We start from the raw sequence: 24,426 nt of genomic DNA, 5'->3' as shown, positions 1-24,426 counted from the left end.
CTGACCCACCAGCTTTACGCTGGAAGCTCCTCTTTCCTAGAGTCATCTGTGGTCATGCAGGGCTTGCTGGGGTCTGGACTGCTCTAATGGTAGAGAATGGGAATCCATAGCATTATGTTTATGCGTTCCAATTTTGGTAGCCTGAATTCCGTAAAAGTAAAAAAAAAAAATTAGGCCATTAAAATGGCTTCCTTCATTGTGCTCAAGCAGCGGGTGCATATTAATGTTCTATTTGAACTCTCGCCTTTTTTATAGCCTCCGCCAATCGCTGAGCTCTGCTGCCTGTCAGATATAATATAACAATCCTCATCAATTTCATTATCAATGTGCTAATTACAGCACAGCCTGAGGTACGCATCTGTGGCAGCATGCGGCTAGGCTTGCCGGCGTGGACGGTCTATAAGGAGAAATTGATCTCTTTTTCTGGTACAGCTTGAGTGTTGCCGTGACAACTGGCCGGCTCGCTAAGTGAATTCCCGCCATGCCCCCAGCTAACTCATTATTGCCTTTTTTTTCCATAATCATTTCTGTGTCTCTCTGACTCCTGGGTAGAAAATAAATTGGTTTGCTGGAGAGACTTTTCTTTATTTTTTTTATTGTCGCAAAGTTCCAGGTTAAAGGGATACCAAGCCACAAATTTTTTATAGAGTGCAAACCGATCACAGAATGTGAAACTTGTACTGAGGCCTTATGGGTAGACCTGCATGACCTGATAATGTAGGGTCAATATGTAATAACACTAGAACTTGCACTCATCTGCCATGACACTTGGCCCTGCCCACTTAAAGGGGAACCGTCAGCCATTTTGAACTTTTAAAAAAGCCCATCTAAGAGCAGGCTTGTAGGCAGGTGCAGTCTGTATTTTCCACTGTAGGTGGCGCTTGTCCAGAGCCGGAATGCAGATGGGAGAGGAAGTTAAGCGAAGCTTATGATTTCCTTGATCCCTCTGGCAGTGATCTGGTTGGATGCACATGCCCCATGTAACCCTGGTGGCCATATTGGGTCAGGCAGAGCCTATTTGAAGTCTCTGACAGCTGAGTTTGGCTCTTTATGCAAGTGAACAGGTTAGGGACAGGGTCCCTATCTGTCAGGGACAGTCATAGTGATTGGGAAATGTTCCGATGGAGTAGTGAGAGAGCAAGAGTACGTCTACCTTTTCAGGAAGCTTCTCATTTGGTTTGGACCGGCCAGGCCAGGCCACACTTCGCTCCTCATGGCAGATACTGTCGGCATCCCTGACTCTATCTCTGCTGTCAATTTTCTACTTGATTGCAAGTGGCCCCAGACGGGTGAGATTTCTGCTGGGCCTGTTTGTGCTGTTGACTTTATGTTTTAATACAACGTTCTTGCAAACCAGTGTTTACTGCCTTCTGCACCATGCTGCATCTAACCAAAAAGGCTTTCCAGAAAACCCTCCACTTTCAAACCCTTCCATAATTTAGGGATATGTTCCACCCATGCCCATGTCCACCTAATATTTCTTTTTTGGCCACTGAAGCACTCTTGTTGGATAGGGGATGAGAAGGTAGGTGTGGCTTAATTTCAAAGTCAAGAAAGTCAAGTTAGTAACAAAGTGAAACCAGGTGCAGAAAGTTACACAGAAAAGTGTTATCTTGTTTGCAAAGGTAACAGCATGCATCTTGTAGTCTTCTTTTGGGTAGGACATCTAAAATTTCACAATGCCTGATTCGTTTACTTAGTTAGGGCAAAGTGAGAACATGGTCATAAAAAACATAGTTCTACAGTTCTGGTAAACCAGCTTTCTTCCTTGTTGCTGGGAACTACCCAGAATAAGGAACCTCAGATACTGGTTGCACCTGTCAATGGTAAATCTGAAGGCTCATTGGACCAGAATGGGATCGGTGCTTTAGTTCTAGAGTCCTGAGCATGTGGCTAGCTTCTTCTGCAGAAGATCTTGCTCTGACCTCTTCCTCCTTGATGCAAAAACCTACTAGTGGACTGGAGGCTAAAACCTAGGTAGCATCAAAACCCGATTCCCACCATTCCACAATGGCGTCATCTTGCCATAGACACCCTAATAATTAAGTCAGTAAGGATGCAGCTGGTATTCCTTACAATTGCGTGCAATGAGGTAAAAATGGTCTACAGGCCTGCTAAGTTCTTATGAACTGGAAGGCAAGTGAGGGAGGTGGGATTGGGTGGATAGTGTGTCTGCTTTCCTCCCCTGCAGTTGCATCCTTTAAACCCATTCTCCCGCACGCACGTGATGGCAAAGCAAGCTTTATGCTATTGCCCTACTCTCAGTGGTGTATTTTGGTTTTGTGCTGCCCTAGGCAAGACTAAAATTGGGCACCCCCTCCCCCTCCTATGTAAATTTGCCCCACTCCTTCCGTTTTAACGGATGTGACTCCCTTTCAAAATTGAAGGACTACAAGTCCCAGCATGAACCCCTGAGATCTCACGAGAGGGGGGGGGGGGGGTGAGAGGGAGTGGAAGAGAGAGAGAGGGTGGGTGAGGGAGGGGAGTGAGAGAGAGGGGGTGGGTGGGTGAGGGAGGGAGAGAGGGGGTGAGAGAGAAAGAAAGAGAGAAAAAAGGGGGGAGAAAGAGAGAGGATGAGAGGGAGAGGGGGGTGTGATAGAGAGAGAGGGGGGTAAGAGAGAGAGAGGATGAGAGAGAGAGGGGGGGGATGAGAGAGAGGGGGGAGGAGAGAGAAGGGGTTGAGAGTGGGGTGAGAGAGAGAGAGGTGAGAGATAGAGGGGGGAGGGGTGAGAGGGGGGGAGGGGAGGGGTGAGAGAGAGGGAGGGGTGAGAGAGAGAGACAAAGGGGGGTGAGAGAGAGAGAGAGAGGGGGGGATGAGAGAGAGAGAGAGAGGGGGGGGTGAGAGAGTAGGGGTTGAGAGTGGGGTGAGAGAGAGGTGAGAGAGAGAGGGGGAGGGGTGAGAGAGGGGGAGGGGTGAGGGGGAGGGGTGAGAGAGAGAGACAAAGGGGGGTGAGTGAGAGAGAGAGAGGGGAGGGGTGAGAGAGAGAGGGGGTGAGTGAGAGAGAGGGAGGGTGAGAGAGGGGTGTGAGAGAGAGAGAGAGGGGGTGAGAGAAGCGACTTTAGCAACCAGTGGCCAATAGAGTCTCAGGTGGATGGGGGGTGGCTTTTTTGCTGCCCCCCTGCAAAGTGCCGCCCTAGGCCTGGGCCTTGTTGGCCTAGGCCAAAATACAGCACTGCCTACTCTCCCAGGCTGATGTCTCTGGAAATCCAGCTAGTGTAGTGGACCATTCACATTCTGTGAATGTTGTTCTGCACATTGGCACTTGATCATTTTTCTCTTGAAAATGGTAGATGTGTGCATTCTTGGACACCTGGAGGTTAAAGGTGTGAGGAGGTCCTTGCCTTTCCTTACATGACCTTCCATTTGGATAAGACCAATCCAGCACTCCAGGGTGCAGGAGGTTTCATTGACACCAAAGTAGAGGGACCTGTCTGGTTCTGGCTAGGTGGGTCAGGAGTACCTTGCATCTGCCAGAAGCATTATACCTTGGCAGGCCAGGGATGTCATTCTGCGCTGAAAGTAAAGAGGGGGAAGTTGGGTGGATTGTGTGTCTGCCTTCCTCCCTTGCACCCTTTAAACCTGTTCACCCTTCATGCACCTGATGAAAAAGCAAGGTTTATGCTATAGCCCTAATCTCCCAGGCTGATGTCTCTGGAAGTCCAGCTGGTGGACCATTCACTTGTGGATGGGTGCACCATGGTGCAGCGACAATAACATACACTCAGAGAAAATGGAATGGAAAGAACTTGTACTGAAGTCAAGGTAAACCAGTTCACAACAAGCCCGGGGGAAGGAGGCCCAATCAGGAACACTGATGGATGACAGCAGTGCAGGTTTCAGCCGAGCTGACATTGTCTTTCTAGAGGGGTGGAATGTGGCCTGGCTGGTCTGAGCCCAAGTGGGGAGGTTCCCAGGAAGAGTGGTGAATCCCTATAGCTTCTCTACTCGCCTGGAACCTTTCGCTACTGATAATATTTTCTCTGACAGATGGGTGACCTATCCCTACACTATCCAGACTCTAAATGTGCGCCAAACTCAGAAACCAAGGTCTTTAAATAGCCTCTGCCTGACCCAAGATAGCCGCCAGAGTCACATGGGCTGTCAGCATCCAATCGTATTACTGCCCCATTGACCCAGAAAACCATAGAGGAACCATGTTCCTCCTGACTTCCTCTCCCTCTGCACTGCCGCCTGCTGATAAGCGCCACCTACAGTGGAGTAGATAGACTGCATCTTCCAACACTCTTTCAGGGCTTTGGCTTTTGTCCTACCCTTTGACACATCATTTTTCTCATGAAAATGGTAATTGTGTGCATTCTTGGACACCTAGAGGTTAAAGGTGCGAGGAGGTCCTTGCCTTTCCTTACATGACCTTCCATTTGGATAAGACCAATCCAGCACTCCATGGTGCAGGAGGCTTTTGAAACCAAAGGAGAGGGACCTATCTGGTCCTGGCTAGGTGGGTCAAGAGTGCCTTGCATCTGTCAGAAGCATTACTGTATACCTCGGGCCAGGGATAGAGGCCCGTCCTTTTTCATAGAAGGATCATGGGTGCACCCAGTGTTTTTGTGCTTGGGTATCCCCAATCCCACCAATGGCGACCTGCATCTCTGCTCTCCTGGAGAGTTAGAAAGTCCCATAGAAACTTCAGCATCCAACACTTGCAGGTCCCTACAGCTGGACATATAGAATCGGGGTTGGAACCACAACACGCAGGCGGCAGGCCACAGACGTTTGATACACCCGGAAATGTTGGATGTTGAAGATTCAGCCGGATCTTGTAGATCTGTAAGAGAACAAAGATTCCATTCACCAATGGGAAATAATAGTACTGTTCTTTTACAGCATGCCCCTTTTTTTTTTTTTTTTTTTTTTTCAAACAGCCTGTTGGAGCCTTTAAAGCTTAACTTCAGGATCAGCAAATATTAACTAATTACATTCGTCATATGCATTCTTCCTTAAATCCTGGTGTGCTAACATTAGCATATAAGCACTTAATATTGTCATTTAACTATTAGTAAAACATATAATAATTATTTTCCGTTTTATGTTTTGTAGAAGCTTTTCTATGCACTTCTTTTTTACGTAGGGTGATGAAACCTTTATGGGGATAGTCCCTCGATTTTAGGGGTCTGTCCCTGATATTATCCATATTTAAAAGAATGTGTCCCTGATTTCTTTCCAAATTTATTACTGGAGTCCCTGTGTCCCGGGGCTGAAGTATATTCCATCTTAGTATCATTTAGCCCTTTAAACCCTTCCTGCTGTTAACACAATTTGGTCACAAATAATATTTGGTGTGGCATGCTTTGCGTGCTGTTATTAGCACCACCCCCTAAATTAAAGTGGGCGTGGTCAGTAGGGTGTCAATGAATTGCATTTTTTTAAATCTGGTCACCTTAGTCTTAGGCTTCCCTCCACATGTTTCAATCTAACCGTGTATTCTTTGACTACCGCAATGACAATTTTCATTTGTTGGGGACAAGTCGGTGAAACTAGGACTGTCCCAGGCACACGGGGACAGATGGAAAGTATACTGTATTTTAGGAAGGTGTACCCAATTAATTCATTCAATGAGGACTACCCCCCGGCGATGTTCATTTGCCACGGACAAGTCCCTGAAAACGGAGACTGTCCCCAGCACATGGTGACGGATGGCAACCATATACAGTAAAACCTTGGTTTGAGAGTAACTTGGTTTGAGAGCGCTTTGCAAGACAAGCAAATTTTTTAAATAAATTTTGACTTGATATACAAGCGATGTCTTGATATACAAGTAGCGTCATGTATAAAAAAGAAGAGAGGAGCCTCTAAAGTGTAGCAATATGGTTACATTTAATGAAGGTTCAATATTTAGCAACTCACATGGTTGATGATTAAAATAGGCAAATCTAAGTATGCAGGCATCTGGGGTAAACCTGTCCACATAGATCATCCTCTGCACAGCCATCTTCATCATCCCTTCCCCGCTGCACTCCACGAGAGATTCAAAGCCTCACTTTCACATCACTCTACTGCAGGCTATTCTTCCCGGTCAGGATTGCAGACTGACAGTGGTGAGAGCCGGTGGTTCAGAAGATGGTCTATGTGGACAGCTTTACCCCGGATGCCTGCATACTTAGATGTGCCTATTTTAATCATCAATCATGTGAGTTGCTAAATGTTGAACCTTCATTAAATGTAACCATATTGCTACACTTAGAGGCGCCTTTCATCTCTCTTATATTCTGTAGCTCTGCTAGATTTTGCTTCTAATCCCATTGGGAAGGCTGCATATTGTGGATGGACATTTTATGGTTACACAACCTATCACATTGCTATAATCTTTGTATATAGACTATAAACTGAAGGACTTGTGGAACGAATCATCTGAGTTTCCATTATTTCTTATGGGAAAATTTGCTTTGATATAAGTGCTTTGGATTACAAGCATGTTTCCAGAACGAATTATGCTCGCAATCCAAGGTTTTACTGTAATGGGAGGGTCTGGCTAAACTAGTCAATCAATGAAGACTAGCCCTGCCTCTACAATTGGGCCCCTATTGCGCAGGAACATGTTGGAGGGGGTTCTTCCATGGGTAGGTGACCAAGCTGAAACCATTTTTCACTAAGAGGAGCTCACTATATGAATTAGGGAGTGTGCAGATGGTGCAATTTTGTTGTGTACCCAGGGGAGGGCTGGGCCAGGGGTCAGGGGGGCATTTGCCCCCCATGCCGCTCTGATGCCTTGCAAAAAGACTTCACTGCTTCTGCCAGAGACATGCCTAAAATATTCCTAGTGAAGAGATTCACCCCCCAGGCAACCCCGACAGAGCTGTCCCAGCTCCCCCCCAACTGCCACCTGCTGGCCAGGTCGGGAACCCGAATTCGGCCGGTGAGTAGAGAGTAGCTGGAGTGGAGCTTCAGCCTGGAATGGGGGTCAAGAGGAGGCGGGGAAGAGGGAGAGTGGGAGGGGGGCCGAGTTGCTGCACCATGCTCCTCTGGTTTGTACTTGCCCCCTGGGCCGAAAGTTGCCAGTCAGCCCCTGTGTGTACCCCACCAGCAATGTTTGTTTTCCCGGGGACAGATCCTTGAAAACAGGGACTATCCCCGACATGTGGAGACAGATGACAACCATATAATATGGGGGCCTACCTAAACTATCCAATCAATGAAGACTACCCCTGGTGTCTATGACTAAGCTCCTCTTGGGGGGACATGTTAGAGGGGGTTCTCCCATGGGTTGGAGACCAAGCTGAAGCCATTTTTTGCTAGGAGGTGCTCGATATATGCCGAGGCAGTGTGCGGATGAGCTCCATTTTGTTGTGCACCTTGCTGGTTACAGATCCCTGAAAACTGTGGCTGTCCCTGGCACTAGGGTTGCCCCCTTATCCCTTTAAACCAGAACACCCATTAATTACACAGGTTCTGTGGCTGAATAAAGTGGTAATTAAACTCACTTAGTGCCAGATGTGCATTAGAATAACCTCAGACCCTGTGTGATAAATTTGTGTCCTGGTTTAAAGGGATGAGGTGGCAACCCTACCTGGCACCTGGGGAAGAATGACAACCATATGATATATGGGCCTACCTAAACTATCCAGCACTGAAGACTACCCCACCTGTGATGTTTGTTTGCTGAGGACAATGGGGACTGTCCCAGGCACACGGGGGCGGATGGTAACCATATAATAGGAGGGTATACTGCAACTATCCAATCGATGAGGACTACCCCACTGGTGATGTAGGTTTACCAAGGACAGGTCCCTGAAAACCAGAACGGATAGCAACAATATAACAGGAGAGTCTACCTAAACTATCCAGTCAGTGAGGATGACCCCGTTGGTGATGTTCATTTGCTGGGGACAGATTCCTAAAAACAGGGACAGATGGCAGCCATATAATAGAAGGGTCTATGTAATCTATCCAATTAATGAGGACTACCCCACCGGGATGTTTGTTTGTCAGGAACAGGTCCGCGAAAATTAAGACTGTCTTCGGCACACAGGGACGGATCTAAACTATCCAATCAATGAGGACTACCTTACTGGTAATGTTCGTTAGCCGGGAACAGGTCCCTGAAAACGGGGACTATCCTCAGCACATGGGGATAGATGGCAACCATATAATAGAGTCTACCTAAACAATCTAATCAATGAAAACGACCCCTCAGCGATGTTTGTTTGCCCGGGGACAAGTCCCTTAAAACGAGGTCTGTCACTAGGACATGGTGACGGATGGCAGCTAAATAATTGGAGGGCCCACCTAAACTATCCAGTTAATGAGGACTACTCTCCCGCCAATGTTCATTTGCCAGGAACAGGCCCTTGAAAACGAAGACAGTCCTCAGCGTACAGGGACGGATCTAAAATATCCAATCAATGAGGACTATCCCACCGGCAATGTTCTGGGTAGCTGGGAACATAGCGACAGATGGCAACCAAATAATAGGAGAGTCTACCTAAACTATCCAATCAATGAAAACTACCCCCCCAGCGATGTTTGTTTTCCGGGGACAAGTCCCTGAAACGAGGTCTGTCCCCAGGACACAGTGACGGACGGCAACTAAGTAATAGGAGGGCCTACCTAAACTATCCAGTTAATGAGGACTACTCTCCCACCAATGTTCGTTTGCCAGGAACAGGTCCTTGAAAATGAAGACCTCGTCACACACTTCAGCTAGGAACATGGTTACAGATGACAACCAAATAATAGGAGGGCTTACCTTAACTATCCAATCAATGAGGACTACCCTGTTGGCGATTGTTCATTTGTCAGGGACAGATCGCTGAAATCCGGGTCTATCCCTGGCTGTGGGGACAGATGTCAACCATATAATAGGAGAGTCTACCTAAACTATCCAATCAATGAAAACTACCATGCCAGCGATGAACAAAAGCCTTGAATACGGGGTCTGTCCCGAGGACATGGTGGTGATTGGCAACCAAATAATAGCAGAGCCTACCTAAACTTTTTAATCAATGAGGACTCCCCCCACCATCGGTGTTCGTTTGTCGGGGACAGGTCCCTCAATACGGGGACAGATGAGAACCATATAATAGGAGAGTCTACCTAAACTATCCAATCAATGAAAACTACAACTCCAGCGATGAACAAGTCCCTGAAAATGGGGTCTATCCCGAGGACATGGTTGACAGATGGCAACCAAATAATTGCAGAGCGTACCTAAACTATATAATCAGTGAGGACTCCCTGACCATTGATGTTCGTTTGTCGGGGACAGGTCCCCCAATATGGGGACAGATGGCAACCATATTATAGGAACGTCTACCTAAACTATCCAATCAATGAAAACTACAACTCCAGCCATGAACAAGTCCCTGAAAATGGGGTCTGTCCTGAGGACATGGTGACAGATGGCAACCAAGTAATAGCAGAGCGTACCTAAATTATTTAATCAATGAGGACTCCCCCACCATTGATGTTCGTTTGTCGGGGACAGGTCCCCCAATATGGGGACAGATGGCAACCATATTATAGGAACGTCTACCTAAACTATCCAATCAATGAAAACGACCACGCCAGTGATGAACAAGTCCCTGAAAATGGGGTCTGTCCTTTTTTTTTTTTTTTTAAATGATTTACATTGTCCCTGATTAACAGGGACAGTGTAAATGACCCGGGACAGGCTCCTATTTGCCGGGATTGTCCCGGGAAAAACGGGACAGTTGGCAGGTATGCTACATACATGTTGGTAGATCTAACGGACCTTGTGCAATCAGATTGTAAAGTGTGTGATGAACTTTTGTACAATCTGAAGGAATGACTGGATGTTGGAGCTCAGAGAATGTTCTGACGCTTCTGTATTTACTACCAGTTTTATATAATCTGACTTGTTAAGTAGCCGTTTATTTTCTGCCCACTGAAGGTCAATTAGGCAACGCGATCTTGTTCTCCCCTCCCTCTGGAGCCTTTTCATTGAGCGTTTTTTTAACCGTCCCCATTCTAGCGGATCAGCCCTGAACCTGGTGGCGTTGCATAGGTGTGTTTATCAAGAGTGACTTCTCTTTCTCTCCATCACCATGGAGCGGGAACTGCTGGCGCCCGCATTAAAACCATGTGACGCAATTAAACTGGTTTTAGTCCTTGAAGCGGGGTGTCGTTACATAAAGCAGGCCCCTGTTCCAGAAGTGGGTCACCAGCGGCGTTAACAGAAAGCTGCGGCTGGTCTACATTTCACCGGGCCTCGGCGTAACCCAAGGAGCCTGCCTTTTGTCTCGGCTTTTATGCCGCAGCCGACCTGTCCCGGCAATTAGCAGGAGCTTGGAAAGGCAGCCGCCTGGAAGTCTATCGGCGGTAATGTTCAGCCGTTTACCTGCCTGTGATACAATTACACGCACCAATTCGCTGTCATCTGCCTGATGAGACGAAAGGCAGCTTTGCCCGCTTCATAAGCCATTAGGCAATCAGGCATTTTTTTTTCGTGTTTTTTTTATTTCCTCGAAGTTCACAGGCACCTTCCCCCGCGCTTATTACGGGCCATTAAGGGCGTCTGCGGCTTTGTCTACGCAGCAAGACTATTATTTTTTATTTATTTTTTTACTTTTTTTCTATCTTTTTTTTTTATCACTTGGTTTAAAAAAAAAAACGCACAGACATCGAACGTAAATCCGCACTCAATGCGCGTATAAAAGACACACCCATAAATACAGCATTACATTTTTCTTTTTTTTTTTTTTTAAATGCAAGTAGATGTAAGCGCCTGAATTTGGCTTGCCGTCACTTTTTGTGCAGCAGAGCTCAGACTGGGAGAGGGTGAAGGAGCCAGGAGCTGACTGTGCTACTGTATAAGAAGCATGACTACATAGGATCATGACACCCAGCCTAAGTAACACAGGTCCTGTCCCTCCCCCAGGCTGTGACTGGGCAGAAAAATGAGAAACCGCACCCAACAAAAAGTTTGTATCTCCATCAGTCTGCTCTCTCCTCCTACAGTGCATCCGGAAAGTATTTACAGCGCTTCACTTTTTTCACATTTTGTTATGTTACAGCCTTATTCCAAAATGGATTCAATTCATTATTTTCCTCAAAATTCTACAAACAAATACCCCATAATGACAACGTGAAAGAAGTTTGTTTGAAATCTTTGCAAATTTATTTAAAAAAAAAAAAAAATGTACATAAGTATTACAGCCTTTGCTCAATACTTTGGTGAAGCACCTTTGGCACCAATTACAGCCTCAAGTATTTTTGAGTATGATGCTACAAGCTTGGCACTCCTATTTATGGGCAGTTTCTCGCATTCTTCTTTGCAGGACCTCTCAAGCTTCATCAGGTTGGATGGGGAGCGTCGGTGCACAGCCATTTTCAGATCTCTCCAGAGATGTTCAATTGGGTTCAAGTCTGGGCTCTGGCTGGGACACTCAAGGACATTCACAGAGTTGTCCCGTACCCACTCCTTTGTTATCTTGGCTGTGTGCTTAGGGCTGTAGTCCTGTGGAAGATGGACCTTGGCCTGAGTCTGAGGTCCAGAGCGCTCTGGAGCAGAATTTCATACAGGATGTCTCTGTACATTGCTGCATTCATCTTTCCCTCGATCCTGACTAGTCTCCCAGTTCCTGCCACTGAAAAACATCCCCACAGCATGATGCTGCCACCACCATGCTTCACTGTAGGGATGGTATTGGCCAGGTGATGAGTGGTGCCTGGTTTTCTCCAGACATGACGCTTGCCATTCAGGCCAAAGAGTTTAATCTTTGTTCTATCAGACCAGAGAATTTTATTTCTCATGGTCTAAGAGTCCTTCAGGTGCCTTTTGGCAAATTCCAGGTGGGCTGCCATGTGCCTTTTACTGAGGAGTGGCTTCCATCTGGTCACTCTACTATACAGGCCTGATTGGTGAAGTGCTGCAGAGATGGTTGTTCTTCTGGAAGGTTCTCCACTCTCCTCAGAGAAACACTGGAGCTCTGTCAGAGTGACCATCGGGTTCTTGGTCACCTCCCTAACTAAGGCCCTTCTCCCCCGATCGCTCAGTTTGGCTGGGCAGCCCTCTCTAGGAAGAGTCCTGGTGATTCCAAACTTCTTCCATTTATGGATGATGGAGGCCACTGTGCTCAATGGGACTTTCAATGCTGCAGACATTTTTCTGCACCCTTCCCCAGATCTGTGCCTCCGTACAATCCTGTCTCAGAGGTCTACAAACAATTCCTTGGACTTCATGGCTTGGTTTGTGCTCTGACATGCACTGTTACCTGTGGGACCTTATATAGACAGGTGTGTGCCTTTCTAAATCATGTCCAATCAACTGAATTTACCACAGGTAGACTCTAATAAAGTTGTAGAAACATTTCAAGGGTGGCCAGTCCCCCCCCAACAACCATAACCTCCCGATGGAATGTCCATATCAGTCATCAAACTGAATTTACCACAGGTGGACTCCAATCAAGTTGTAGAAACATTTCAAGGATCATCAGTGGAAATAGAGTGCACCTGAGCTCAATTCTGAGTGTCATTGTGAATACTTATGTACATGGGATTTTTTTGTTTTTTATTTTTATTAAATTTGCAAATATTTCAAACAAACTTGTTTCACGTTGTCATTATGGGGTATTGCTTGTAGAATTTTGAGGAAAATAATGAATTTATTCCATTTTGGAATAAAGCTGTGAATACTTTCTGGATGCGCTGTAGAGAGTAGAGTGACGGAGATACAAAGCTTTTTTGGGTGCAGTTTCTCATTTTTCTGCCCAGTCATAGCCTGGGGAGGGACACGTGTGTTACTTCGGCTGGGTTCACACCTGAGCGCAGCGGGAACTCGCAATTTTTGCATGCGTTTTTCGGAGCGTTTCCACTCATTGCTCGTGGGGCAGCTCATTCACTTGCCAAACGACCCAAAGAAGCTTCAAAACCTTTTTTGGAGCAGAGGGTGTCTTTTCACCATGCATTTTGCCGGGTTTGTGGCGCAAATGTGCTCCTGCTACCTGCGCTTGGGGTTCCATTACCATAAGCACAAAGCGCGTTCGCAGTGTGTTTCCAAAACGCGTGGCCAAACGCATCTTTTCTTTGTAGCGCCAATGCACGCCTGCTAACCGCGCTTGCGAGTTTCTAAAACAAACGGCCAAATGCACATTTTTCATTCCTTAACCGCTTGCCGACCGGCGCACGACGATTTACGTCGGCAGTCAGCCCCTCACAGGCAAAGCGACATAGGGCTACATCGTCTAGGGGGCGAACGCACGCCGCCGGAGGCACGCTCCCGCGCGGTCACAGACCCCCCCCCCCCGCGGACCCGATGTCCGCCGGGCACTCACGATCTTCCGTTACATCGGGAGAAAGGCAGGCAGCTGATGTAAACAAGCCGCCTGTCATTCTTCCCTGTGTAAGAATAATGATCAGACGGTTCTACTATGTAGGACTGTTGATCTCTGTTCTTACACTAGTAGCCACAGCCAATCACAGTTAGAAACACGCCCCTAGGACACACTTAACCCCTCCCTCTCCAATACAGTTAACTCCTTCACTGCCAGTGTCGTTTTTACAGTAACAGTGCATATGTATAGCACTGATTACTGTAGAAATGTCACTGGTAACCCCAAAAGTGTCAAAAATGTCAGGCAAGGGTCCAATCTGTCCGCCGCAATGTCGCAGTCCCGCAAAAAAAATCGCAGATCGCCACCATTACTCGTTAAAAAAAAAAACAACAAAAATGACAAAAATCTTTCCCTTTTGTTAGTAAACGCGATGACTTTTGCGCAAACCAATCAAAATACGCTTATTGCGATTTTTTTTTTTTTTTACCAAACATATGTAGCAGAAAACAAATTGGCCAAAAATTTTAAATTTTGATTTTTACTTTTTTTTGGGGGGAATTTCATATAAAAAAATGTGGAAAATATTGTTATTTTTGCAAAATTGACGCTATTTTTTTGTTTATAGCGCATGATCAAAAAATCGCACAGGTGATCAAATACCACCAAAAGAAAGCTCTGTTTGTGGGAAAAAAAGGACGTAAATTTCGTTTGGGTACGGCGTTGCATGACCGCGCAATTGTCAGTTAGTCGCACAGTGCCGAATCGCAAAAAGTGGCCTGGACCTCCGGTGGTAAAGTGGTTAAAGCGGAAACTCAGCCAATAAATCCATGTTCTTCCTTCTGCCTCCTCCCCCACAATCGGATAAAAAGGCCAGCCCCCCCCAAACAGCCGTTACCTCCTGGTGGGATGTCCATATCAGTCATCCCAGGAGAGACCTGCAGCACATGAGCCTGCAGGTGCACGGAACTTCCCTGCACGTGCGCCCAGGCACTGAAGGTGCTGAGACCACAGATACCGACATTGTTTACACATGCATCCACAGATGTGCCGCGGGTCCCAAAGGCCTGGCAGAGCTTTTTGGAGCATCCAGCGCACAGGCTAAAGATGGCGGTGCAGGGGAATAATTTCAGGGGGTGTGGGGGAGGAGGGGCATGGCAACAGTTGCAGGAGACCAAATTTCTCCTCGGGGCTCCAGCCCTGCCAGGCAATCCCTTCTGCTGCAGGGCAAGACGCATGCTGATAGGAGGAGAGAGCAGAGTGACAGAGAGGTGAGCCCATTGGTCCAATCACAAGCTGGGGGAAGAGGAAGACCTGTAATCGTTACTAAACTGCAGAAGATTAAAATCGGATCTACGCCCCTCAAAGACAGGGCTGCGCTGTGTGGCAGAGCTGTTTAAATCTCAGGACTGGATGGACAGATATCCAATCCTCTTACAAGCAGCTCTTATACTTGTACTGCATCATTGTATTTTGCTGTTTTGATTTTAAATACCTTAAAATTCCTTTTTAGGCATCCGCACAGGGTGTGCCAGGTGTGCCTGGGCACACCCTAATCACTACATGCGGTGCCGTATCTCCCTATTGCCTTTGCTTCACCTCCCACTCTCCCCCACGCTGGCCCCCTACCCCACAGTGCTGCTGGCTTCCCTCCTCTCCCCCTGGCTGCTGTGGGGGATGTTTGAGAATGGAGAGTGGGGGAAGGGGCTAGTAAATATGTGATTACCCTGCCTCTTCCTTTTCTAAATGAACACAGTGAACACACTCACTCACTGTGTTCATTCATAACGGAAGCATAGTAAACTGTGTTTATTATGCTTCAGTTTGTGAATGAACAGGAAGCCGCTCAGCACAGAGCACTTCCCATTCATTCACTGTCTAGTGCAGCTGAGACTGCAGAGAAAGGCATGAGTGTGTCTAAGCTTTAGGGTTGCACACCCTTATGCAATATGCTGCGCACATGTCCGTCAGTGAAAATTCCGCTTCCTTCTCTCACACTACAGTGCTCTGTCCTGGCAGAGCTGAGTAACGGCCACGCCCTTTAGGACAAGTTTCCTCACATAGACTTGTATTAATGAGAAGGGGAGGGGGCGTGTCTGACCGCCTCCGGTACTGAGTTCACTTGGTCTGATCCTGGTACCATATTTAGGCTGCATTCACATCCACCGACACTCTTGCATCTTTTTTTGCACTTTTCTTTAAGCGCTCTTTTGCGCATCATATGCTCCAGAAAATGCGCCAAATTAGTGCCTGCACCTTTTTTGGAGGCCAACATTGGTGCCTAGTTGGAGCATGTCAAGTAAAATGTGCAAAAAACACAACGTGGGAGCGTTGCTAGATGTGAATGCAGCCTAAATATGGCGGCAAAATGCCCGTTCAGTTTGCACGCTTGGGGTGCCATTACAATGAGTGGCACCCAAGCTCGCATTGCGCATTTTATATACACCCAGATGTGGACGGGGCCTTGCATATCCTGCGCTAATGCTGGAGGTGGGACTATGAAATTGGAGGTTGTCAGTACAAAGTCTATCTGACCGCATATTCAAGTGGGCTTTAACCCTTTGACTGCTATTTCCATATGGCAAACCCCCTTGCCCCCCCCCCTCCCCTGTCCCACCACCCAGAGGTGTAACTAGAACCTTCAGGGCCCTAGTGCAAGAAACCATGAAGGGCCCCCTGGACCCCTGGCCGGGGTCCTTCCCTTTAAGCCTGGGGCTCTTCCCACTGATCCTGGGGCCCTTTACTCCCAGTGCGGGGCCCTTTATTACGGTCCCACAGCGGGACCCTTTCACAAGTTCTGCAGTGGGCCCCCTTCCTGCCATCTTTGGGCCTCCCCACAGTGGTGGAATGCCAGGGCCCGGTTGCAAGTGTGACCTTTGCGATCCTGGAAATTCACCCACTGGTGTCAGTAGTTTTTATTTTTTGGGATTTTAATTGTATTATTTTTTATCATTTTATTTTATTATTTTACAATATCACTGACTATGACTCTGTCCATTCAGAAAAGGAAGGAGCTGGTAAATTACATATGTGCCGACACCTTCCTGGTTCTCTAATGTGACACATCCCCTGCAGCAGCCGGCGGGAGAGGGGAGGGAGCACAGTGGGTGGGGGGGGGGGGGAGGGGCGGACGAGCACACAGGGGTCCAGAGACAGCAGAACACAAGTGAACTGGATAGGAGAAGTGGCGGGGGCAGCATAAGAGGAACCAATCTCCTCCATTTTCCTCCTGCAGCTACAGGAGGAAAAGGAGGACAGTGATTTCTCTACATGCTGCCCCCGCCACCACTCCTATCCAGGTGTACAGGGGAGCCACACAGGCCCCCTGGAGCATGGGACCCGGTTGCAATTGCAACCCCTGCAACCCCTGTAGTTACTTCCTGCCACCACCACCATTCTTCTTGGGCTCCGGGTGTCGACAGGTAGAGGGGAGAGAGACCAGCAGACATGCGTTCTCTGATCTATCTAGTGAGAATGAACCCGGAAGTGACTTGTAAAACATCACTTCCGGGTTCTGGTTCCACTTTCGTGGACCTTTGTGGCCAAGGAAGAGGCTAATGGAGCGCGATCTGCACTTCATTAGTTGCAGCAGGAGGCAAGTGATACATCAGGGATCTAAAAGGCCCCTAATAGCTCATTAAAGCGCAGTTCCAGTCCCCCCAAGTCATTTTTTTTTTAAATACTCTGCTGCTATTTTGGTCACTTTATCTGTACTATTATTATAGTGTATATAGTGTAGTCCTTCCAATTCATTTTAAAATAAAAAAATAAATACTTTGATCTCGGAAACTGGCAGGGTCCATGTCCACTGTGTTTACATCCCTTGTAATAGGAATAAAAGTGATCACATTTTTTTTTTTGGGGGGGGGGGGGGGGGACAGTGTAAAAAGGAAAATCCCACATGGAAGAAAAATATATTTAAAATATATCTTAAAAAAACATTCTTAATTTATTTTTCCCAAAATATATTGGAAATATATTTGAAATGCTACAATTTTGGCCATATTCAATATATTTCTAAACAAATTTCCCTAAATATATTGGAAATATATTTTTCTTCCATATGGGATAAAATAAGAAAAAAATAATTTAGAGCACGCTGTCCCTCCGAGCTTGCACGCAGAAACGAACGCAATCGCAAGTCGCGCCCACATAGGTAAACCGTATTACACATGTGAGGTATCGCTGCGATCGTTAGAGGGAGAGCAATAATTCTAGCACTAGACCTCCTCTGTAACTCTAAACTGGTAACCTGTAAAAATGTTTAACCACTTGCCGTCTGAGTACCGTAGTACTACTGCGGCAAAGTGGCTCGTTATCGTCTGACGTCGTAGTACTACGTTGTCAGACACTCCCCTTTCTCGGTGGCGCGCACACGGCGCCGGAGGCTCGCTCCCGCTGTATTCAGTCACAGCGGGAGTCGGGCCAGGGGAGGAGCGGCGGCGATCGCCGCTGCTCTTCCCCGATCGTCGGGAATCTAGTGTGGAGATCCGCCCGCTTGTGTAAACACAAGCGGGCGGATTTCCCAAGTGACAGGCAGGGTCAGATTGCAGGGTTCAGCATAGCTGAACCCTCGATCTGTCCTTGTGTCACTCAGTCACCTCCCCCCCCACACGTCAGTAAGCACCAGGCATACATTAACCCCTCCCTCTCCAATAAAATTAACCCCTTCCCTGCCAGTGTCATTTTTACAGTAACAGTGCATATATATAGCACTGATTACTGCAGTAATGTCACTGGTACCCCCAAAAGTGTCAAAAATGCCAGTCAAGGGTCCGATCTGTCCGCCGCAATGTCGCAGTCCCGTAAAAAAAATCGCAGATCGCCGTCATTACGCGTTAAAAAAAAAAAACACCAAAAATGACAGAAATCTTTCCCTTTGTTAGTAAACGCAATAACTTTTGCGCAAACCAATCAAGATACGCTTATTGTGAATTTTTTTACCAAACATAGGTAGCAGAAAACAAATTGGCCTAAAATGTTAAATTTTGATTTTTTAAATTTTTTTTGGGAATGTTCTATAGCAAAATGTAAAAAATATTGTGTTTTTTTTTTTTCAAAATTGTCGCTATTTTTTTGTTTATAGCGTAAAAAAAAAAATTGCACAGGTGATCAAATACCACCAAAAGAAAGCTCTTATTTGTGGAGGGAAAAAAAAGACGTAAATTTTGTTTAGGTACAGCGTCACACGACCGCGCATTAGTCCGTTAAAGTCACGCAGTGCCGAATCGCAAAATAGAGCCTTGTCAGGAAGGGGGTAAAATCTTCCGGGGCTGAAGTGGTTAAAGAGGACCTGTCATGCTATTTTCTATTACAAGGGATGTTTACATTCCTTGTAATAAGAATAAAAGTAATCAAATTTATTTATTATTTTTTTTTAAAGGGACAATGTAAAAATAAAAAGGAAAATAAAATAAGAAAAAAAAAATGTAAAGCTCCCCGTCCCTCCGAGCTTGCTCGCAGAAGTGAACGCATACGCAAGTCCCGCCCACATATGTAAACAGTATTCAAACCACACATGTGAGGTATCGCCATGATCGTTAGAGCGAGAGCAATAATTCTAGCCCTATATCTCCTCTGTAACTCTAAACTGGTAACCTGTACAAAATTTTAAAGTGTCGCCTAAGGAGATTTTTAACACCGTAGTTTGTCGCCATTCCACGAGCGTGCGCAAATTTGAAGCTTGACATGTTGGGTATCAATTTACTCGGCGTAACATTATCTTTTACATTATACAAAACAACTGGGCTAACTTTACTCCTATTTTTTAATTTTTAAAAAAAGTGTATTTTTTCCCAAAATCTTGCATTTGTAAGAAAGCTGCGCAATTATATTTAATTTCAAAAAAGTGTATTTTTCCCCCAAAAATTGCGTTTGAATACTTTTGAATTGCATTTTAATTGCACAAATACGGATGTAACATAAAGTATTGCAGCGATCTCCATTTTATTCTCTGGGGTCTCTGCTAAAAAAAATATATATATATAATGTTTGGGGGATTTTAAGTAATTTTCTATCAAAAAATACAGATTTTACTTTGTAAACAACAAATGTCAGAAATAGGTAACTAATCTTCAGGCCTAAAAAAATATTTTTTAAACGTGTGAGAAATAACGCAACAGCGATTTAGGCAGCGAAAGGGTTAAAGTCATGGCTGGCAGCGCACACTGGCATACCGGTTGTGGGAGATTGGCGGTAAACAGGCTTCCATGATTAATATCTGCAGTGTGCATGGGGTCAACAGGGAGGAGGTCATGGCCGCTGCCTGTTGTGTGCTGACCGTGATTTATAGAGTATGAAGTCACTGCGCTCTTTCCACCCTCTGCACTCCAGAATTATGTCCTGATGGCTCCCTATTCCAAAGCTTCCCAATTCCCCCCCACTAAGTGCCCCTTCCCCTGACCGGACATTAACTCTGCAGAAATCTGTTCAAACAGAACTTTGTGTTCTTTAATATGTCATAAAAAGATTATTTTTTATTTCAAACTTTGCGAGCGCCTGAATATGACCTAGCAATCCCTGTACAACAGAGCTCAGACTGGGAAAGGAGTAGCAGAACATGGAGACAAACAGTTGTGCTTTGATGCTGATGTGCTAAGGTGAGAGCAGAGTGATGGAGAGATGAGCTCACCAAGTCCTCTGCTTCTCTTTTGCTGACCAGTCACAGGCTGGGGGGGGGGGGGGGAGCAAGTAAGTGTTACTAAACTGTAGTAGGTAAAGGTCAGGTCTCCTACCCTGGCTAACAGGGCTGTGCACTGTGGCAGAGCCCAGTACCCTGAATAGAAGCAATACTGGTACCAGCATAGCTCAATATCCTGCAAATAGGGCACTACTGGAACCACAATAACCCAGTATCCTGCAAAGGAACACTACTGGTGCCAGTATAACTCAATATCCTGCAAAAGAATGCTACTGGTACCAGCAAAGCCCAATATCCTGCAAAAGGGCACTACTGGAACCACAATAACCCAGTATCCTGCAATGGAACACTACTGGTGCCAGTATAACTCAATATCCTGCAAAGGATTGCTACTGGTACCAGCAAAGCCCAATATCCTTCAAAGAAACACTACTGGTACCAGCATAGCCCAATATCATGCAAAGGATTTCTACTGGTACCAGCAAAGCCCAATATCCTTCAAAGGGACACTACTGGTACAAGCAAAGCCCAATATCCTGTAAAGGGGCACTACTGTTACCAGCATAGCCCAATATCCTGTAAAGGGGCACTACTGTTACCAGCATAGCCCAATATCCTGTAAAGGAGCACTATTGGTACAAGCATAGCCCAATATCACTCAAAGGAACACTACTGGTACCAGCATAACCCGATATCCTTTAAAGGGGCAATACTGTTACCAGCATAGCCCAATATCCTGCAAAGGAACGCTACTGGTACCAGCAAAGCCCAATATCCTGCAAAGGATTGCTACTGGTACCAGCATAGCCCAATATCCTGCAAAGGAGCACTACTGTTACCAGCATAGCCCAATATCCTGTAAAGGAGCACTATTGGTACCAGCATAGCCCAATATCCTTCAAAGGAGCACTACGGTTACCAGCATAAAGCAATATCCTGAAAAGGAATGCTACTGGTACCAGCAAAGCCCAATATCCTTCAAAGGAGCACTACGGTTACCAGCATAGCCCAATATCCTGAAAAGGAACGCTACTGGTGCCAGTATAACTCAATATCCTGCAAAGGAATGCTACTGGTACCAGCATAGCCCAATATCCTGTAAAGGAGCACTATTGGTACCAGCATAGCCCAATATCACTCAAAGGAACACTACTGGTACCAGCATAACCCAATATCCTGTAAAGGGGCAATACTGTTACCAGCAAAGCCCAATATCCTGCAAAGGAGCACTACTGTTACCAGCATAGCCCAACATCCTGTAACGGAGCACTATTGGTACCAGCATAACCCAATATCTGTAAAGGTGCACTAATGGTCTCAGCATAACAAATGTCTGGTGAATAAATATTACTGGTACCAGCATAGCCCAATATCTTATAAAGGTACACTACTGGCATACCTCCCAAATTTTTGAGATGTGAACGAGGGACACCTATTAGCAAAAGTATGTAGGCAAAGGACACACCCCCTGCCACGCCCCCTTAAAGGAGAATTCTACAAAAAAAAAAATGATTACGTAAACCCGCAAATGTCTTTTTTTTTTTTTTTTTTTTTTAACCACTACTATTTCTTTATGTTGGCTTTCAAAATTTACAAATGCAGCAATTTAGAGTTTGGATGAAAGGTTTAGCACTGGGAGACACTTTTTGAAAGATAAATAGTGTATTTTATTTACAACTATATAGATCAGACCAAAATGAGGGACAAATGGGGAGGAAAGAGATGGACTTTCTTCCAAATCAGGGACAGTCCCTCGAAATTAGGGACAGTTGGGAGTTATGCTACTGGTACCAGCATAGCCCAATATCCTGTAAAGTAATACTACTGGTACCAGCATAGCCCAATATCCTGTAAGGGAAGACTACTGGTACCAGCATAGCCCTATATCCTGTAAAGTAATGCTACTGGTACCAGCATAGCCCTATATCCTGTAAAGGAAGACTACTGGTACCAGCATAGCCCAATATCCTGTAAGGGAAGACTACTGGTACCAGCATAGCCCTATATCCTGTAAGGGAAGACTACTGGTACCAGGATAGCCCAATATCCTGTAAAGTAATGCTACTGGTACCAGGATAGCCCAATATCCTGTAAAGTAATGCTACTGGTACCAGCATAGCCCAATATCCTGTAAAGGAAGACTACTGGTACCAGCATAGCCCTATATCCTGTAAAGGAAGACTACTGGTACCAGCATAGCCCAATATCCTGTAAAGGAAGACTACTGGTACCAGCATAGCCCAATATCCTGTAAGGGAATGCTATTGGTACCAGAATAGCCTAATATGCTGTTAAGAAACACCACTGGTACCAGCATAACCCAATGTCTTGTAAAGGAACACTACTGGTACCAACATAGCCCAATATCCTGTAAAGTAATGCTACTGGTACCAGCATAGCCCTATATCCTGTAAAGGAACACTAGTGGTACCAGCATAGGCAAAATCCGGTAAAGGAAGACTACTGGTACCAGCAAAGCCCTATATCCTGTAAGGTAGGCTACTGGTACCAGCAAAGCCCTATATCCTGTAAGGTAGGCTACTGGTACCAGCAAAGCCCTATATCCTGTAAGGTAGGCTACTGGTACCAGCAAAGCCCGAAAATCCTGTAAGGTACGCTACTGGTACCAGCAAAGCCCGAAAATCCTGTAAGGTACGCTACTGGTACCAGCATAGATAGCCCGAAATCCTGTAAAGGAACACTAATGGTACCAGTATACCCTTATAACCTGTAAAGGATTGCTACTGGTACCAGTAAAGCCCAAAATCCTGTAAATGAAGACTACTGGTACCAGCATGGCCCTATATCCTGTAAAGGAATGCTACTGGTACCAGCATAGCCCAAAATTATGTAAAGGAACACTAATGGTACCAGCATAGCCCAAAATTATGTAAAGGAACACTAATGGTACCAGCATACCCTTATATCCTGTAAAGGAATGCTACTGGTACCAGTATAGCCCAAAATCCGCACCCATGGAAGTGGGATGATTTTCTTTGTACTTATTTTATCCTTCTAGAAATGTTAAATCAAGGTGATGGGCAGCCATTACTAAGCTACAAATGTAATGCATTCCTATTTCTGTTTTGCTCCCTGCAGCAATGAGAAGCGCCGGCGAGAGCAAGAAAACAAATACCTGGAGGAACTGGCTGAGCTTCTCTCGGCAAATATTGGAGATATAGACAGCTTTAGCGGCAAAACGGACAAATGCAAAATCCTAATCAAGAGGATGGACCAGATCCAGCAGCTGAAGAAGAAAAAGCAGGGTGAGTGGTCTATGCAATGGAAGTTGGGCTGCGGGGGAATGTTTAAATGTCAGACAGCCATTTCTTGAGTGGAACTAATAGTGATAAAAAAGTCCCCTGTCCCTTCACTAGAGACTGGTGACATCACTGAGAATGCAGCCTATCCCTTCACTGCAGACCGATGACATCACTAAGAATGTTGCCTATCAATTCACTGCAGACCGATGACATCACTGAGAATGTAGCCTATCCATTCACTAGAGACCAATGACATCACTGAGAATGCAGCCTATCCATTCACTAGAGACCGGTGACATCACTAAGAATGTAGCCTATCCATTCACTAGAGACCGGTGACATCACTAAGAATGTAGCCTATCCATTCACTAGAGACCAGTGATATCACTGAGAATGCAGCCTATCCATTCACTAGAGACCGGTGACATCACTGAGAATGTAGCCTATCCATTCACTAGAGACCGATGACATCACTGAGAATGCAGCCTTTCCATTCACTAGAGAGCGGTGACATCACTGAGAATGTAGCCTATCCATTCATTAGAGACCGGTGACATCACTGAGAATGCATCCTATCCATTCACTAGAGACCGATGACTTCACTGAGAATGTAGCCTATCCATTTATTAGAGACCGGTGACATCACTGAGAATGTAGCCTATCCATTCACTAGAGACCCATGACATCACTAAGAATGTAGCCTATCCATTCACTAGAGACCGGTGACATCACTAAGAATGTAGCCTATCCATTCACTAGAGACCGGTGACATCACTGAGAATGTAGCCTATCCATTCATTAGAGATCGGAGACATCACTGAGAATATAGCCTATCCATTCACTAGAGACCAGTGACATCACTGAGAATGTAGCCTATCCGTTCACTAGAGACCGATGACATCACTGAGAATGCAGCCTATCCAATCTCTAGAGACCGGTGACATCACTGAGAATGTAGCCTATCCATTCACTAGAGACCAGTGACTTCACTGAGAATGCAGCCTATCCAATCACAAGAGACAGGTGACATCACTGAGAATGCAGCCTTTCCATTCACTAGAGACCAGTGACTTCACTGAGAATGCAGCCTATCCAATCACAAGAGACAGGTGACATCACTGAGAATGTAGCCTATCCATTCACTAGAGACCTGTGACATCACTGATAATGTAGCCTATCCATTCACTAGAGACCTGTGACATCACTGAGAATGTAGCCTATCCATTCACTAGAGACCTGTGACATCACTGAGAATACAGCCAATCCATTCACTAG

The 24,426-nt window shown here is 45.9% G+C and overlaps 1 protein-coding gene across 5 annotated transcripts in view; it reads left to right on the top strand.

Annotated features, from left to right (window-relative positions):
- Nucleotides 1–24,426, top strand: part of NCOA1 (nuclear receptor coactivator 1) — a 755,746-nt gene that overhangs the window by 510,224 nt on the left and 221,096 nt on the right. For all 5 annotated transcript variants that reach the window (XM_082251137.1, XM_082251140.1, XM_082251139.1 and 2 more), the window contains one exon: nucleotides 22,988–23,154. In XM_082251137.1, the coding sequence (XP_082107263.1) occupies nucleotides 22,988–23,154 (167 nt within the window). The remainder of the gene's footprint in view (nucleotides 1–22,987; nucleotides 23,155–24,426) is intronic.

The sequence above is a fragment of the Pelophylax lessonae genome (assembly GCF_965119305.1).
Source record: "Pelophylax lessonae genome assembly, chromosome: 3".
Classification (NCBI taxonomy): Eukaryota; Metazoa; Chordata; class Amphibia; order Anura; family Ranidae; genus Pelophylax; species Pelophylax lessonae.
Note: the sequence above shows the minus strand (reverse complement) of the source record. Positions and strands in the feature narration are given on the sequence as shown.